The 19,641-nt window shown below is 37.3% G+C and overlaps 1 protein-coding gene across 8 annotated transcripts in view; it reads left to right on the top strand.

The window, feature by feature from the left end:
* The window catches only part of FLRT2 (fibronectin leucine rich transmembrane protein 2), a 60,899-nt gene extending 41,471 nt beyond the window's left edge, over window positions 1–19,428 (top strand). For 5 of the 8 annotated variants that reach the window (XM_039552062.1, XM_010393771.4, XM_039552061.1 and 2 more), the window contains one exon: window positions 11,708–19,428. In XM_039552062.1, coding sequence (XP_039407996.1) covers window positions 12,117–14,102 — 1,986 coding nt within the window. In that variant the 5' untranslated portion in view covers window positions 11,708–12,116 and the 3' untranslated portion in view covers window positions 14,103–19,428. The remainder of the gene's footprint in view (window positions 1–11,707) is intronic. The other 3 variants (XM_019281307.3, XM_019281322.3, XM_019281312.3) reach the window with 1 other exon arrangement.
* The last annotated feature ends 213 nt before the right edge of the window (window positions 19,429–19,641 follow it).

Below are 19,641 nucleotides of genomic sequence, written 5' to 3'. Positions count from 1 at the left end.
GGAAGGTGCAAGCCCATGCCTGCTGTTATGCATGTAGCAATAGCAATATTTCCATGGCCATCAAAGTTGATTTGCTTTTTAGTTCCCTTGTTTTATAGCACCCTAAAAAAAAGGAACATGTAGAGATCAGAATGGATGACCAGAGGTAAAATTGCTGAAAATACCATGGATTGCATGTAAAGCTAACACTGACTTTATACCCTACATCAATGGGTTACACAGACTATATGCCTTATTAGCAGAAGTCTAAGTAAAGAATCTGTGCGTGTAGTATGCAAAATTTTGGTGTAGACATAAATCAAAATCCAAGATTTCCCATACTTACAGAGATACTTGTATTAAGGGACCTACCTCAGTCTTTAGTCCATAGAAAAACCCATCAGCAAGCCCCCAAATCCCATAGCAGACATTTATATGAAGATCATTTAAAGTACCCAGAGGTCTGCATAGAAAACATGAGTGTCTTCTTATTTGATTCACGCAGTGACCTGAATAAATAGAGTGCTCGCAAACAGAAGAAAACAATAATTGCATTTTTGAGCAGGCATATTTTGTTGCCTGTAGAACAGCTTAAAACTCCATCTCACTTTTTCTTTATATATTTCTCCCTCTGGCCCTCTCTCAGGTTTTGTTGTGCACTGCCTCTCTGCCTTCCTGAACTCACTCGAGATGTCTAGTTTTGTATAAGCTCAAAATGCTGATAATACTTTTGTGATTCCTTGCAACAACAACTGTGCTGAAAAGTAGCACAAGGACACATATTGATAAAGACTCTGCTGCCTGGAATGATTTGGCATATGTCAGATGGAATCTACGTTTGAGCTGAAGGCAACTCCAGGCTTCTGCACCTCTTAGGACTCACTTAAAAACTACTGAGAGGGTTTAAGTGGTTTGCGAGTCTCTTGCTGGCTGTCTGAACATGGCTAAAGATCACCCACCGTGAAGCATTAATGGCAGAGGACTATGGTTTTTGCTTTACTATTGGTAGGTGTCATTTGTGGGCCTCCTGGCAATTTTGATTGACTGATGCAACCACACACAGACCTCAAAGGTAAAGGGGAGAAGTGGAAAAACAAAGTAGAATTGCATTCTGTGTTCTTTTCCATCTTTGTCAGGATTTGTTCAACATAAAGGCTTTGAACTTCACAGTTGAAATAAGCTTAGGCAAGCTCTTTCGAAAATGTTTTAGAACATTTATTGAGAAAATATAATGACAGAAAATTCAGGACAGAGTACCAGGGCTTTATTCTGCTCTGAGCTGCTTCTTCATAAATGCACAAAGATGGCAGGCTCTCTCTTGTGTATGTACTCTGTACATTGTGGAGAAAATTAGACCTATAGCCATTATTGTATCCTCTTTTCCCTGTTCATGGTCAGAGGGCTTGTGATTCAGTATATCAGGGGAAACTCTTCACAGAATATTCAGTCCTACAGTCATCATGATGGGGCAAAAGAAAAATTGGCTGGAGCAACACATTTCCAGCTTCTGGAAATGATGTCCATTTGGCTCTGCTTTGTCTTTGAGCACCTTCTGTCTTGGCAGCATCTCTGCTCCTTCAAGGAAACAAGGAAGACTGAAAAGTGACTTGAATCATAACTGCAGATGTAAACACCATTTAATCTTCTGCTCTGTCTCTTGTCCCCCAGGGAACTGAGCTGCTGTCAGAAATTAAAGGCAGATAGTAGTTTCTTGGTTGATGTGAACTGTTGCAGTCAGTGTTTAAACATAATTGGTACTCCTTCATCCTGCAGGAACAGTCCTCTTGCTGGCTAACACTACCTGTATGTATTATTTTGTGATCTCTTAAGAGTTCTCATGAGATTCTTGTGGTTTTAATTCCACAGCTGAGAATAACTGGGTTAGAAATGTCTATTTACTATTTCTAGCTTGCTCTTATTTCTATTTGTACCTAAAACTGAAGCTGCCCCATGTTAAATTCTATACCATGCAGCCTTCTTTTCTCAAAGAACTTCTAAGGTTAAATGGGAGATCTGAATGGCTCTTGGAGAAAAGTAGTAGTGTACCCTTTCACTAAAGAAGAATCAAACCAGAGCAAAATGCCAAAAAGTTTGCTCTCTGTCAGAATCAAGACCTGGGGAGGATTCATATCCCCATTGCTGCAAAGAAATTCTTTAAACTTATCATATTTTCTTCAATCCTTTTAATCCTCATATGTATACATTCTTAGGATATGTGCTTGACCAGCAATACTAAAAAGAGACAACAGGACTCCCTCACTGAAAATAGTTATTATTATAGAGTTACTGGAATCTTGAATGACAATTAGCAAAAAACAAATGGCAGAACCAAACAAAAGTAAGTGAGGCAAAAAACCTGTTAATGGTCTGTATCATTGGTAAACTCTTCTCTCCTACTGCCTCTGGTGTTTCTTTCCTCTCTGTACTCAGAAAAAACACTGGTTTTACTGGTGTCCAGTTAAATAGTGTATGAATGTTTTTCTACTGCCATAAGATAGCTACAGTTGTAGCTATACCTTTAGTGTTTCATATTACTGATTTTCTTTCTTTTTTTTTTTTTATTCTGATGATATGTGGGAACATAAGTTGTTTCCTGTATGAAGTGCTCTGTGTCGTATCTGGAGCAGTGAGATTATTGCACTTTCTCCACCTGTGCATACAGAAAAATGTAATTGGATCCCTGGGAAAAGATAACATATCCAGATCCCCAGGTTCTTTTCAGGCACTGTTGATGCTGAGATATTGTACAGTTGATAAATAATTCAGCTATTTAGCTGAATAGGGATTTCAGAGGCTTAGCCGTACATTCTTCATCTATTATTTTAATAACTTTCCCCTTTTCTGTTAACTGGCTATCTGATGATGTAAGAATTTTGTTTGATAACCTTCTTTTTGCCCATAACAGAATGTGTCATATAAACAAGATTTGTTCTGTATCTGGGGCAAAGCTTTTGTTCACTGGCCCCATAAGTGACTACACCATACATGACAGGTTCTCTGAAGCAGTTAGGAGAGAAAACAACTTTATTAATCTTTCTTGATAGCTCTTTAGCAGTGTTTATGGAGTAGTTCTTAGAGCTGTGAAGGAGGAGCATGCTAAGTAATATTAAAATAGGAAGGAGAGATCTCCATCTGCCTTTGTTGGAAAGAGGAATGTATGATGACACTTTCAACTTTATTTATATCAAGGTGCCTAAGAAATTGAGGGGCAGCTTGTGCCATATTTTCTCTCCAAGCCATATGCTACAAATATGGAAGACAAGAATATGACAGCCTACGCTCATTTCCCTAAGATCCTAAATGAACGATACCCCACAAGGTAATGTGACGCCGTACAGGATCTCATCAATGATGTAGCAGCATGCAACACATTTAAAATGTGTCAAAATGTTGTCTCCAAAGAAGCAGTGTTTAGCCACTTAGGTCACTAAAAGCAGCTTTTTCAAATTCTCCACAGACGTTTTGCCAGGCTGCCCACATATCTCTAGATAAAAGCAAACTGTTTGCTTCACATTGTAGAATAATTTATAGGTAGGGACCAATTTGCTTGCAAAGAAACAGCAGGTTGCCATCATTTTTTCTTAACACAAAATGCATTATGCTAACCACTGTACAGAATGTATGTGTTCCAAAAGGGGAATTATTTGAAATTAATTTATTATTATTAGTTTTTCTCAAACAGTTATGTCCACTTCTGTCAAGGAAATCTGTAAGCCCTCTGGAAAACGGTCAAGAAGGCAAAGGAAGATTGTCTTTCTATTTCTTTCACTGTGTTAAGTGCAGCTGTCCTGAGGCACATAATTCCAAAACAATTTTCATGGTTTTAAATTGTGGAATGTAAACACTATTTTACAAACACTTTTATGAAATGGAAATGTGTCAAAACTTACATTTTTGGGTAAAAAAGTCAATTTTTTATTCTTCCCTATCCATTTTTCTCTCTTTGTCTCTGGTCACAAAGGATCAGAAAACATTGGACCTCAGGCACATTTCCTATTGAAAACATTATCAAAACTGACAAATCTACATGCAAGTTTTTGGCTTCAGTAAAATAATTTATTTTAATGAAAATGTATTTTGTTGAAATGTTCCAGATAGCCTCTCATGTGAGATTCTTTTCATCTGCCATTTCCAACTTTCTCAATCCAGCTTCACATCATCACATGGTACATTGATGAATTTACGGAGTCCTAGATGAGATCCATCAAAATTATTTCACCTAAGATATGAGAACAGCTTTCGGGGATGAAAGACCAGGAAATTAATTTACTGCCATACTAAATAGACCATTCTCACTGTTTGAGAAATTTGTTAAGTTTTGAACACTGCAGCATTAGACTGGTGAAAAATTAGAGTAGGCCTTGGGGCAAGGTTAATAAAGACACCAATATCCCTTTGCTAGTGGGTGCAATACTCCATTTAATATGAGTCCTGGAGGTGATCATCTGTTCCTCTTTGCCCACTGGAGTGAAAATATCATGATGGTCACCATCTGGAGTAAACTTTCAACAATCAGCAATTTTATAATGAAAGCAGGGATATTTCGTTATAAAAAGATGCTTGGGCTATCAATGACTTTGGGCTGCCTTGAAGTACTACCCAACTCAGAAGTTCACATTGGCTAAAAACCTGAAGATCTGCACCTTTTCTTCTCCCTTGTGTTCTGTGAGGGAGTCCTGTCTGCTCATGCACAAGCAATTAAAGATTTTGCATTTTAATTTGCTGTGTGCATACTCATTAACTTTTACTCAGCTACAATTAGTTGAAATACTAGGTTTGGCTGTTTCATACATTAGAATTCAGGACTCCACAGGCAGGACATTCTTAGTGGCAGTTTTCCATTTCTAGAACTCCTAAAATGAAATTATGAATGAAAATGGGTCCATGCAAGATTAATTAATTCAGACAGTCATTCAGATCAGACTGGATGGCATGAAAAATCAAAAGATGAATTTGGATGGATATATTTTCTATTAGATGTTCTACAGTATTTCATTTATGGGTTTTATTGTTAGAAAGTAGTCTTATTCTTAAGAATATTTAATGACAAAATTTATATTTACCGATGTGTGCACGAGCAAGGACAATTTTTTTTTTGCCACAAACTGGAAATGCAGATGTTTCTGGGTGCTGAGGTTTGTTAATTTTCACAGTCTGGTGGAGTTGCAACATCAAATTTTGAGAATAACTTCCTTCTGTTACAAATCAGTAACTGTTAAGCACAGGAATGAAGATAACATTAGTCTAGGTAGTCTCCACACCTGAACTTTGGCACTTCAACACGCCTTTATGGAGGAGTCTGAGGAGCTGAGCAGGTTGTGTGGCACAGCATGGTGCCTGACAGGATGACTGGCAGCCTTGAATTCATGGCCCCACCTGAGACATTAATGCAATTGATCTTGTAGCTATTTCAGCCCTGCTTCCTGGAGTACAGAAGTGCTCTAGTGTTTATGTCTTGTAGTAGGTTCTCTCTGCTGACCTGTTACTGGTTCCTGTTAATCTGCACAAGAAAAAAAATCTGTTCTGAGTTTTTTTTCCCCAAAAACTTTTTTCCATTATTTTTTCTCTTTTCTCTCCCTTCCTCTTCCATGTCTCCTCATGCCTATGAAGTAATTTCACATCTGTAGTAACCTACAAGTAAAAAAATCTTGAACCATGAAGCTGGGAATAATGTTTTTATAAGAATACATGAACATTGATTTTCCCAGTAACAAAGTCCTATACAACTCAATTTGTCAGGTAGGTAACAGAGACGCCATTGAACAAGTCAGCAGTCACAGACAGCTTCAAGGAAGAAGTGTGTGCATGTGTATGTGGACAGACAAAGTGGGAAGAAAAGAAGTCCCCCGTTTATTTATCTATTTATTTGTTTATTCGGGGGAGAGAAAGTTTCCTGCTGGCTTAGCTCCCCCTCCTGGCAGTCAGGAATTGGGCTGTATCAGAGTCCAATAGAACCTGTACACTACCCAAATTGCCAAAGACAAAGCTCTTGTTCATTATAATAGCATGCCTTTTAAAAGGGGATTTCCTGAAGCCTGCGTCCTTCTGGGCAATGTGTCCACATAATAATTTGCAGGAATGTAGCTAGAAAGAGAGAAAAGGCTCGGAGGACCAGAAGATTACAAAAGAACAAGAAGGAGAAGGATGGCATATTATGTCTTTACATCCATTGTTGCAAGATGTACCACTCTCTAAATTTTCTCCTGTCTCCACCAAGGCAGATACAAATCAATTTCACTTGCATCCTCAGGCTGCCTGATCTGAGGTTTTGAGAATAATTATAAATTCAAATTGAGAGGTAAAACCAGAAATATCCTGATCAGAGTGGAAAAAAGCACAAGAGTTCAGTTGTATACATTTGCTGAATCATTTTGCTAACAATATTGCAAAGACATTAATGCCCTTCTCTGCCAAAATAGGCTCATATAGACTTCACTGTGTCTGTAAGAGTGTACAGAGACACTTAAAGTTTCCTTCCTATACTAGCTACTGATCATTATCCTGTCATCACTACTCACTTTACAAGAGGGCGCCAAGGATAGTTTCTTCCTCTTTATCTCTTTTACTTCACCTGTTTTTCTTCCTCCTTGCCTCTTCTTCTTACATAATACACACCCACAACTATGAAGGAGCCAGAATAGAAGGCATGCAAAAGGGCTTCCTATAAAAGCATTTTGATTCCTTTGGGTCATTTTCCCTGTGCCTTTGATGCAGAGATTATCGGCTCATATTAAAATTTGAACACAAAGTTCAAACCCAAGTAACTCACAGAGAAATATATACAGTAAACTATCACCCAAGGCTCCTAATCACTTAAAAAAAACCAAACCTAACCAAACCAAAAAAAAAAACAAAACCGAAGCACTAGGATTTTCATTTATGTGTAGATATGAACTCTATGTATATGGAAAAAAGGGATTTGTCAGGTATTATTCTGTAATTTTTCTTGTTACCAGTTGATAGAAATACAAGGACATTTTTCTTAAGCACAAGGAACTCTGTTCTGGATTTCATAGGAATGGAATTAGATTTGTTTTCTGTTTGTCATTCAATTCCAGACGTAATAGCCTTGTACTTACTGTATGTTATAATTATGTAGAGTAAGATTATGACTTGATTATAACCTTGGTCTGCAGTTAAGCCAAGAAAGTTTATGCCAAATGGTTTAGTGATAAATAAGAGTCACTGACTAGTAATAGTGAAAAGAATAGGTATGATCATTTGGTTCTGGTTTTTCTTGCCTTTCAATTTAAGTTGCATGACACTCAGGTCCAGATAAATGGATGAACTGCTAGGAAAAGAGGTGGTGAGTGGTTAAACTATCAGAGAAAAAAAAAAAGCCTTGGATTACTATGACCTATTTTTTATTATTTTCAGTATTCCTTGAAGGAAAGAATAGCCAAATATTCTTAATGTTATTCTCTCTGAAAAAATTTATAGCCTTAATGTTAACCATGGTTAGACTAATGAAGAGAGACAACCTAGCTTTAGGAGCACTTCAAAACTCTGTGCTTCTAACACAGGTCTGTAAGTATTCATATGCAGGATTGGCTCCATGTGCTATCTTCTCCCTTTATTCTCTATTATCTTCCCTGAATATTGCTAGGTTCTCAGGTAGCCACAGGGACTTTGACTGCATATTTGGAAGCCTGCAGAATGAAAACTGGGAAGGATGGTTCTGAGGGCAGCTTTGGAGATTCTTTAGACACCATAGGCAGAACCACTGAGACAGTATACCAGTCAGTGAGGTGGAAAAAAGTTCCTTAAGTAGACTGCTAGTGAATTAATTTTTTTTCCCCTAGATATCACAAATTTATAATTGAACAGCATTTCCAGTAATATATTTATTTCATGACTATGCACAGCAGAGTGACAAGAGCTGGCAGTTGAATGGGTGATTTTGACCCGTAAAGGTGCGACTAACAAAAAACCTTCAACATTCCCAAATTGTAGACATATGTTTTAGCTTTTAAATATCTTTAATCAAAACACCTTATTTTTATCCAGTGCACAAAGCCAGAATTTTTCTTATCCAGCTAGCATCAGTTATGCCAAAAGGGAATTTAAAGAAGGCAGGTTTGAAAAAAGACAGTGGGACAAAAATGTTGATCAGAAATGCCTCCTAAGTTATGAAAAGAAATATTTCCATTGATTGCAGGAACTACTAAGCCAAATTTTCAGACCTGACCACCTAAAACACATGATATTTTCTCATCTATTTCAAAGTGCTTTTCTCAACTTCATTTTATCATTCCTTAAATCCTAATGGGATTTAATATCCTGGCTGCAGTAAGGCAGGAAATGTCTTACACACTTGGAAGATATAACTTGTGTCTAAGGAGGATATAGTGAGAAATAATAGCAATCAAGTGTACAGGGGAGGAAAGAGAAAAAATAACCAAATTGGTCATGGACAGATGTGTTATTATTGAGGCATTTGCTTGTTGATTTCTTTAATTTTAAGTTAATTGTGACACTTGCCTTTTTCTCTTCCTAGATTGGTTTATTTCTGACTTCAAATAAGGAAAGTTACTGACATCTATAGCTTGTGAGTCAACTGCCAAAATTTACAATCACAATAGCAAAGGACTGCCCTTAATTCCTCCACTTCCAAATTTCTACTTCTGCAAACAACCAGTAAATTTGCAGAGACGCTCAGTTCATTACTTGCAGACATACTGAAAGCAGAGAACTTGCTTTAGGAAGCCAGCATGACAGGAATGGGGGGGGGGGGGGGGAAGTTAAGTGACTCTACCTGCCTTCAGTTTTGGCAGTTTGCTAAAGGAAAATCTGCTTATGCTTTTCCAGCCTTTTGGAATGTAGAGATGATGGTTTTCCTTCACATAGTTTCTTTTTTTTAATCAAGCAGGTTTCCAACTCTTCAATCTTTTTAATGTCTTTGGGGCAGAGATTTCCAACACAGAGACAGAACTCACTTTTGCATTAGGGTCCCTGAGATTTGCTGAAAAATACACCATGAGCCCTACTACAAGTTAGTATTAAGCAGTAGTAAAAGACTACTGAAGTAAAACCTTTCCCAAAAAAGTTATTTAAGTACCTTCAGTTTTATCTTTGCTCCCTCCTTCTTTACTTCTGCCACACCACAGTCAACCCTGAAGTCATAAATATCTAGTTAGATATGCCCTCGTGCTCTTGCTTAGTACAATCAAAAGTAGTCCGTTGTACATATAAGCTGTACTGATTTTTATTGTATCAGTATATTAAGGACTGATATCTAGAGTTTAGGATATTTGCACCAGTAAAAGGACTGCCTTTCTTACCATTACAAGGGAAGAAATCATTAGGAAAATTTTAACAGATTTCTAATAGTAAAATCCATGTAACAAGAAAAGGAGAGAAGCTCCAGAATCTAGTTAAGTGACTATGCAATCAAAGCTCTTTTTCCTAGAGTATCTAATGAGAGGTGCTGTGTGCTTGACTCAATTTGTTTGAATTGTTACTGAAATCTTTAATTTGGGTGCCACATTTACTTAGGTGAGAGGTGCACTGGCCAGAGTACTAGAATGAGGTGAATGCATAAATCAGTTTTAATATGACAGTCCCTTCTTAGGAGATTCCCTGCAAACCAGGAACTGCAGCTGCCTGTGGCTGCATGTTCTCAGCTGGGCTTTCTATTACACCCAGGAGTGAAATAAAACCGAATCAGGAACTGGACTTACAATCGGAAGCGAGCTTAGTGCAGGGTATTGGCTCTGTTAGGAGGTACAGGCTGTCTCTCTCTGATGATGATGGAAAAGTGACAGAACAATTGTTATTGCCCTGTGTGGTCCCAAGCATCTCAGAGGAGGCTCTGCATATCCATTCTCATTTTAAAAGGAGAGTGTCATGATGGATCAGAGCACTATGATCTAGATGGGAGCCAGGCCATATTAAAGGCGGATAAACTGTCACACTTAGGCTCATGTTAGAATGTAATCCTGTTAAGAGTTTCTCTACAGTATCACGTCATCTGCCATAATTGAAAAGAAATCACTCTTGACTGAAATATGCCTGTGAGAGAGAAAACCATGAATAGCGGGGTACTTAATCTAACTGCTTCTATAAAAGGACAATACACTGCATAGGCTGTATTACAGTATTACATTTGCATTTGTACTGTATTACAGTATTACATATCTTTAAAATTTGAAGTCATAATGATTAACAGGATTTTTCAGGGTCTGACTTTTTATCTCCAGCTGTTTGAACCTTGTGGCTGATACCTGATGATGCTCTAAATAAATACAGTAATCTGAAAGTGCAAAGTTGAAGGGTTATAAGAGTTTGACTCCTAAGGATGCTTTCTATACTGCCAGTCCATGGGATTCCCAAAAGTAGCATTTGGGACATGTTATAAACTGCACAGATGTATCAGAAGAACAAGGTTCTGTGTACAACCAAAGTAAATTTCTTTCTTAATGATCTGGATGGTTTTAAATTGCTTAAATAAAAATAAATATAAATATAATAATAATAATAAATACATAAATAGATAAGTGAGCACCATTTTGAAACAGAATACTTTTGTTCACTAAAATTGTATTTTCTTGAAATCCCAGCCAATGAGTTACGATCTGAATAAACAAAACCTGGAAAATTACTGTGCTTATGTCACTGCAATTGAAAACCCTAAGATCTGCACATGCTTTGTACTTGCCAAGGTTTATGTCCTTCATTAGGTCCAACTATGTATAATGCAGGGCTTTTTTTTTTTTAATCATTGGAAACAGCATAAGACAAGAAAACATCAAACAACACAGTACCTTTCATTGCACGCTTTAGAGAGCGGGAATATTTGGTTATAGATCCAAATAATAAATAGTAGCTGGGAACATAAAAAGCATGCTTACAGACTGAATTGTTTAGGTAGCCATTCACAGATAACTGTGCAGCAAAATTAAAAGACGTATCTAACCTTTATGGTTTCAAAGGAAACGTTCTGAAAAACTGCCATTGTTTGAGCTGATCTCCTAAAACAATAATGTAGCAGATGTGAGCCTGTTTCATTTAGTGTAAAGCAAGTTCTGAAATCTATTGACAGCACAGTTCACATCAGAACCAATAACAAGACGATAGTTTTAGCAAATAAATGTCTTACAGCAGGATATCTTACATTTGTGGACTACCATACATATCATAAAAGACTCTCCTCATAAGCCTCTAGTTCACTAAAGTGAGGTACAATAATCTGGCAGTGTGCATTAATTCGGACAATATATGAAATGGTATTACAGAAATAGAAGCAGAATATTCCAGAGTCTGGTAGGAAATGAAAAAAAACATAGAGTGTGATTAAATAATACAGCCCAGATTCTACTCTGTCAGGCATCAGGGAATAGCAGTCATTGAAGTCAGTGGCTCTGAAAAAGAAAAATAATTACCTGAGCAAAAAATTTCAGTTAAATAGTTTAGGTTTTGGGCTGTTTTTAGTTTTAGAATTTTAAACAGACTGTGAGAGGACAAAGAGAAGGTATAGTATGCAAATGAAAGTGATAGATCTGACCTTCAGTGAAGTCACTGCAAGTCCTTCAGTCATTGCAACGACTTTGCATTAAATCCATTTCAAGATTATTTAGCAGTAATATTAAGATAATATTTAATATTAATGCTTTTTTGTCCCTTTTTCCCCCAGAAATCCATCAGCCTTAGAATAGTCTTCTGATGGGCTTGTTCTTCCCTATTAAACTTTCCATGCTATTCAGATTTTCTTTTCTCTTTCCTTTTACAGGCAGGCCAGAACTGGCAGATAGCTGATATGAGGACTTTGCTGACTTCAGAAAGCTGACAGACACCAACAGACTTCAGTGAAATATCCCTCCAGGCACAGAGACTTTTGGTAGCTGTAAAGTAACCTGTTATTCATCTGCAAAGACATGGCTACTGATTCTTTCAGCACACATGGAGGAAGGCAACAAACTTTGTAACCCAGGCTAATAAGACTGTGTTTTCCTTTTCAAAAGTAGGAGGTAGGCCAATTAGAAAAGGATTGTTTTATGCTTAGCCTCCAGGACTTTAACTCTGGCCTGAACACTGGACATAAATAGAAGCCAATTTAATGACCTGAGATTTTGTTACCTGTGCTTTATTATTGTAATCAGTTGTTAAACAATTTGGTACTTTATTTCTTTAAATTAGAAATGGGTTCGTGGACTAAAATGTGGCCCACAGATTGGGCTCTTCTCATGAAATCATGGCTTATCTTTTCCCTGGGGCTCTACATACAGGTCTCCAAAATTTTGGCCTGCCCAAAAGTGTGCCGCTGTGACCGAAACTTTGTCTACTGTAATGAGCGAAGCTTGACCTCAGTGCCTCTTGGGATACCAGAGGGTGTAACCGTCCTCTACCTCCATAATAACCAAATTAATAATGCTGGATTTCCTGCAGAGTTGCACAATGTCCAGTCTGTGCACACAGTCTACCTGTATGGCAACCAATTGGATGAATTCCCCATGAACCTGCCCAAGAATGTCAGGGTTCTCCACCTGCAGGAAAACAACATTCAGACCATTTCACGTGCTGCTCTTGCTCAGCTTTTGAAGCTGGAAGAACTGCACCTGGATGACAACTCCATCTCCACTGTTGGCGTTGAGGATGGGGCGTTCCAGGAAGCCATCAGCCTCAAGCTTCTGTTCTTGTCCAAGAATCACTTAAGCAGTGTGCCAGTAGGCCTTCCGCTGGACTTACAAGAACTTCGAGTAGATGAAAACCGAATTGCTGTCATTTCAGACCTGGCCTTCCAGAATCTTACAAGTCTGGAGCGCCTGATCGTGGATGGCAATCTCCTTACTAATAAAGGCATAGCTGAAGGCACCTTTAGCCACCTCTCCAAGCTCAAGGAATTCTCAATAGTTCGGAATTCACTGACTTACCCTCCTCCCGATCTTCCAGGTACACATCTGCTAAGACTTTATTTGCAGGACAACCAGATAACCCATATACCACTTACAGCCTTTTCAAACCTCCACAAACTGGAACGTCTTGATATTTCCAACAATCAACTTCGGATGTTGGCAAAGGGAGTATTTGATAATCTCCATAATCTGAGACAACTCACTGTAAGGAATAATCCTTGGTTATGTGACTGCAGCATTAAGTGGGTCACTGAATGGCTCAAATTTATTCCTGCTTCCATCAATGTACGGGGTTTTATGTGCCAGGGACCAGAGCAGGTCCGAGGTATGGCAGTCAGGGAGCTCAACATGAATATGTTGTCATGCCCCACCACCACCCCTGGTCTGCCACTAATCATCACCCCCGTCCCAGCTACAACCATGCCAACTACATTAGTTCCCAGCTCATCATTTCCCCCCTCAAGTAATAAATATAATCCTCTCACTCCCATCATAGCCACACTCCCCACTGTGCCTGTCAGAGAGGACAGAGAAAGGGTGACACCTCCTTTGTCTGAATGGATTCAGCTCTCCATCCATTTTGTCAATGACACTTGCATCCAAGTCAACTGGATGTCACTTTTTAGTGTGATGGCATATAAACTCACATGGGTTAAAATGGGCCATAGTCTGGTGGGAGGAATTGTTCATGAACGAATAATCAGTGGCGAGAAGCAGCAATCAAGCTTGGTAAATCTGGAGCCCAAATCCACTTATCGGATTTGTTTGGTTCCACTGGATACTTATAACAATTACCAAACTGGAGAAGACACTGTCTGTTCAGAAGCCACAACCAAGGCTTCCTTTTTGAATGGCAGCAACATCCCTTCCAGCCATGAGCAGACAACTTCTCAGAACCTAGGCTCCCCATTTCTGCTGGCAGGGTTGATTGGGGGTGCAGTGATATTTGTCCTTGTGGTCTTGCTCAGCATTTTTTGCTGGCATATGCACAAAAAAGGTCGTTACACCTCCCAGAAGTGGAAATACAACCGCGGCCGTCGGAAAGATGACTACTGTGAGGCAGGGACCAAGAAGGACAACTCCATCCTGGAGATGACGGAAACCAGCTTCCAGATTGTCTCCTTAAATAATGATCAGCTCCTTAAAGGAGATTTCAGACTGCAGCCCATTTATACCCCAAACGGGGGCATTAACTACACAGACTGCCACATCCCCAACAACATGCGATACTGCAACAGCAATGTCTCAGACCTGGAGCACTGTCATACGTGATAGTGAGGGAAGATGGGGGTTTCCAGGACAAGGAGAAAAAACTCTAGAAAAAATAAGCCCCCCAACAACAATGAAAAAAATTACATTTGATAAATGTTAAACAGATGCATTTATGCATTTGAATACTCTGTAATTTATACGGTGTACTATATAATGGGATTTAAAAAAAGTGCTATCTTTTCTATTTCAAGTTAATTGCAAATGGTTTTGTAACTCTTTGCTTTTTAAATCTTTAAAAAATATTGCTGAGTACTGTACAGGGTTGTACAATAAGAACCCAATGTCATGGCAAAGGAAAGAATGACTCATTCTTCAAACATTAACCACTTTGCTGTCGAAGCTGTCTGAGGGATGTTAAGTTTCTACGTGTCCTGGAATACAGGAAAATAAGTGCATATTAAAACAGGGTCACTAGGAACAGACAAAAGCAATTCAGATAAAATGGGTACAACCCTTGTGACTTGAACCCAGCAACTGCTGTTGAGCTTCAAACAATTGGAAATACATCCATTCCGATTTGTCAGTTCTGCATTTCTCACCTCCAACTGAAAGCTGGAGTTCTGAGTGCTGCCAAAAACGCTACTTTCTTGTTTGATCAGTTTTCTCTCAATCTACTTGGAACAGGAAACATAGAAGGAGCTCAGTGTCAAACTCAAAGTGACCTTGATTTCTATTTGCAAAAGTTGCTCTGAAAATGTCCCCCAATACTAGATACTTTATCTTAGAAACTGTTCCTGCTTTTCCTTATAATTAAGAAGCTTTGGGCATTCTCTGACCATTCTATCTTCTCAGTGGGAGGTGAACGTTATGTAACAGAATGTGACAGAGAGCTGTCATTAAGTTGCACCTCTTTTTAATAGAGAAGCATTTGTTGACACAGCGTGTTCTGGTAAAACCAGAATGAGGGAAATTCTGAGTGCTCCCAGCTCCGCAGTATTCAAGTACAATTTCAAATCTAAAAGTGTGTATTGCTGAAAACATGGTGCAACATATAATGACAATGGAAAGGTTTTACTATTAGTTTGTATGGTTCAAGCTTTGTTTGACTTAAGGGTCTGAGTTATGTTCAGCATGGAGAAATAGGGAAAAAAAAGAAAAAAAGAGAAAACAAACAAGAAACATATTATAAAAATCTATTTAGTCCTGGAAAGATCTCCAGGCTATTATGAACTGAAATATTTTCAGTGGTGAACATCATGTACAGATTCTGGTGGGTTTTGTTTGTTTGTTTTGCTTTTTTTCCTCCCCAATTAAAGCATACAGAGACTAACATTAGTTAAGCATTTGATTGACTGAGAAATTTTGAGAACACAAGTACATTGTGTCCCCCTGAATTACCCTTCTTTTACCTAAAGCATTTTCAAGTTTTCCATAATGATTTCTGCTTCACAAGCAGTAGGTGGGTTTAGAATTTGCTTTTTTATACCCTCAGAATCTTTAGCTGCAATACCTTCTCAGTCCTTGAGCTTTACATGCACGACACAAAACATCATGCTTGCATTAAAACCATAATGCAGCTCTCAAAATTACGTAATGGTTCAGCCAGCCTGAACTCAATGACTGTCAAGAATGGTGGCATTCTTGCCAGCTCAGTGGTGGAGTCTAATTCTTTGGGTTTTTTTCAGTTTGCTTTTTAATGTAGCTAATTTTCTCCTGAGCTTGGGGACAAACTAAAGTTCACATCACATTGGAAAAAAAAAAAACCAACAGAAAAAAAAATAGAGACGAAACTTCCCTGAGGTAGTAGGGAACTGAAGGGAGAACATTTTACAGTGACCACTTAGGGATAGACAGGAAGTTGCCGCATGTGAAGTAAAGGCCGAAGCACTTTCATGGTGGAATGCTTAGACTTTTCACTTTATGAAGCTCCTTATGCTGCAAGAGAGTGTTTTAGTCCTTTCTTTTGCTCATTTCACTCAGCCCATTCTTGAAAGTCAGCAGTCTATAAGCATGTATTCCTTCAATTCAGATCACATGATAACACTCATTTTCTGCAATGACAAAATGAACCCAGTTATGATTGATGGCAAAGTACAACCATTTTATAAGGAACCACATCTTCCCACCAACATCTTTTAAAATCACGTTTTTAAATTCCGCTCTATATCCTACATATGTGCTATTTTCTTCAGCTATAGCAGGTATTCTAAGCAACCTGTTTGACTACTAGAATAGTTAAGTCACTAAAATTTTGCTGATTAAAAGTTTATCATATGATTTCAAATGGCATAATTCTAGGTAGAAATGTCTATGCCAAAGTGAGGTTTTTTTTCTGTGATCTATTTACTGAAGATGATGACGAGATCAATACTTTTGGGCTTTGGCTTTTAGTTTTGATGGGGTTTTGTTGCTTTTTTTTGTTTGTTTTGTTTTGCTTAACATATTGTAGGTGTCACAGCTCAAAAGACAATCAGCAAATAGTTGTGCTTCTGCATGCTTCTATTGCATGCTGGAGTTTTCTTGAAGTTAAGCAGAGCCAGAGATTCCCATTGGGTGTGGACATAGTATTTAATTTCAATGAAATAGCTGGTTGTACATTTAATTTCAAAAGGCCTCCTTTGAAACTACATGCTTACTAGTATTTTTTACTTCAATGACTGATGCAGGAGGAATCTTCTGTTCTAGACCTCAGTATACCACAGGCACCTTATTTGTAGCAATTGACTTATTCAGGGAGTTTGGCCTGTACTACAGGTGAGTGATCCACAAGCCCAACCTGATGACAACAAATCTGATTGCTTATCTAATAGGGTCAAAACAGAAGGCATTCACAAACTGTTCATTTTGATCTTGAATGGTGAAATATACATATACATATATATATATATATATATATATATATATATATATATATATATAATATGTAGGCTATTACTCGCTTTCCTAAAAACCAAAATGATATTAAAGATGGCATAGTTTATGTTTGTTTTCAGTATGAAGAAAAATATATCTATTTTTATGGGATACTGTCAAAAGTTTCTTTACTATAAAGACTCTTCTGAAAAAAAACACAGCAAGTCCCTCATACAAAAATTTGTGGATAGAGCTGGGAATATTACCTAAAAAATTCAGAGGTGTAGTCAACTGAATATGTTTCATTTGAAGAATGTTTCTCCAAATTCTAATTGTTCCTTAGCTCCAAAACAGTTAATGTATTTCAACCTACAACAGAATTTGGGACTTCTCAAAGTGTCAGTCACACAAACATCTGAGATTTCATTTCAGGTCCCACCTAGATAAATACATAATGAGCAAATTTCACTAGGTAAAGTATTAAGAAAAAGTCGGTGTTAAAAATGGACAATGATCTTTTGACAGTGTAAAGTTTAAGATTAGTAGCTTTTTCCTTGGGCTTTGTAAAAACTGGGTGATCTTCACATAGGACAAATATCTGACCACATATAATAAGTAAAGGCTATAGAGCAGAAATGCCAAATATGTGTATATACAACTCACCCAAAATGTTCGCTTTTAAGTCCTGATTTGATCAAGTTCATTGGATCTAGGGAGAAATTATTTGTTTTCAGACAAAATCACACCCATCTTCCATTGTATACAGCTAATAGTTACCATAGATGTGCAGAAAGATTGGTGAATAGAATAAAACAAGAGTTTAAGCGAAATTGCATTAAAGAACTATCACGACACTGCTGTTCCCAGTGCTTGCTTTCCTTCTGAAGATGTATTTATTTACAAACAGGTCCTTACTTTCATGGATTCTGTCACTTTAACAAGTGTTCCTTGCATGTGGCTTGCTGGCAGAAACAAACACCTGATTAATGCATGGACTTTGTGTTAACAGGTTCTTATTGGAACATTATTACTGAATTTCTTTATAAGAATATTTAGGGAATAATCTACTTTGAACTGAAAAGATATTAGCAGTTTTCCCTGTAAGCCAATAAAGGACTACAGTGAATGTCAGTGAATGTCATGTAAAACAGACAAATGAAATGACATATGCTATTTGCTACTAAAGTATATTTTTTTCTCTCAATCATTTTCTTTTTTCATGAGAGAAATTTTCTGAGTCTGAAAAATTTATTGATTTCAATTTTGCAAACAAAAAAACTTTATGCATATTGATATTATTGTTTTAAGGGTCTACATAAGGCACTTTACTAATGACATTGAAGTGAAAGTTCAGTCTCAGCTTTTGACAGTAAAGTGGTTAATTCCCATTGAATTCTACATTTATAGTACTTCCTCACCTTAAATTTAACATGGAGATTAAAGTTTTTCTTTAGAACATGAGAATAATGGTTTTACACATGACTTATCTTTACAGCTCAGTGGAAAAACAAAACAGAAGTGAGTGCCAAAACCAAAAGTTACTGGCTCTGAACCTCATCAAATCCTGCCTGATGCTCTCTTCTAAACACAGAGATAATCCTAGGAAGCTGATGATCACTCCTTCCCTGAACTCTATTGAACAGGGCACTTTGTATTCCAGATGATACTACAGGCAATATTGAAGCATTTGGCATTAAACTTTTGTACAGTAGAGAATATTTTGCTCTTAAAAAGGACACTGGCTAGTAGCCCATATGGAAAACTAGCACAGAAGAGATTTGGCAGCCTTTTATTACACTGGGGCTCTGTGGAAATGTGCCTCATGAGAGCTGAATTCTGATCCTTTCAGAAACAGATAAGCTACTAAAAAAATTGTTATCATGAGTTGGTCCCAAATATCTGAAGATGATCTTTCATAAAATTGATTTTAACTGAGATATGCACACTTGATTCTGTTCTGTGTTTGGTATACTTTCTATCTTTAACATGGAAAAATAGATGGTTTGAAGTCTGCGTTATCTGTTTTCTGCAATCTGCCATGTTGCACGCATTGTTAACTTCAAAACCTCACTATACACTATATATTATCTTGTTGACATATTCAGTAAAGAGTTATTTAAAAAAATACAACAATCTTGCTGTATTTATATGAGCAAGTTAATTAAAATAAGGATGTGGGTATCTGAAAGGGACAAAAATTATCAATCTTTTGTACTTTCATTCATGGAGATATTTTCAGATTTCTACTGTCTGTTCAATCCTCTCTTCAGTTTCTAAAAGACAAGTATCATCTGTCTCTCGAAGAGTTAAATAATTTGTTACCTCAGTTTCTCAGATATAATCTTATCTTTAAAAGGTTATCTCTTTCTGATATGCATATAGAAAAGCAATGTAAAATGAGAACAGACTGTACTCCAGTGTTTGCAATTAATAGGTACACTTAAGGAGCTACACATGTCTATAACAAATATATATATGTGGAAGCTGTGACTCATTATATGCATAGCCATTTGATAAATGCATTTGACATTCATCCATGACAATAATGAATCCGTCTTTTAACTATTATTATCTATTTAATCTGTTTGCTTGACATGAAATATGATTTTTTTTCCAATTCTCCCTTCAAAATTGTTCTTGAATTTTCAGAATGCACAACATTCATACATAAGCCTTAATAAATTTTTGTATAAAGCAAATCTTATACATAACATATATGGTAATATATACTCTATATATAAAGAGA

Source organism: Corvus cornix, chromosome 5 (assembly GCF_000738735.6).
Source record: "Corvus cornix cornix isolate S_Up_H32 chromosome 5, ASM73873v5, whole genome shotgun sequence".
Lineage (NCBI taxonomy): Eukaryota > Metazoa > Chordata > Aves > Passeriformes > Corvidae > Corvus > Corvus cornix.
This window is presented reverse-complemented; position numbering and strand designations above follow the sequence as displayed.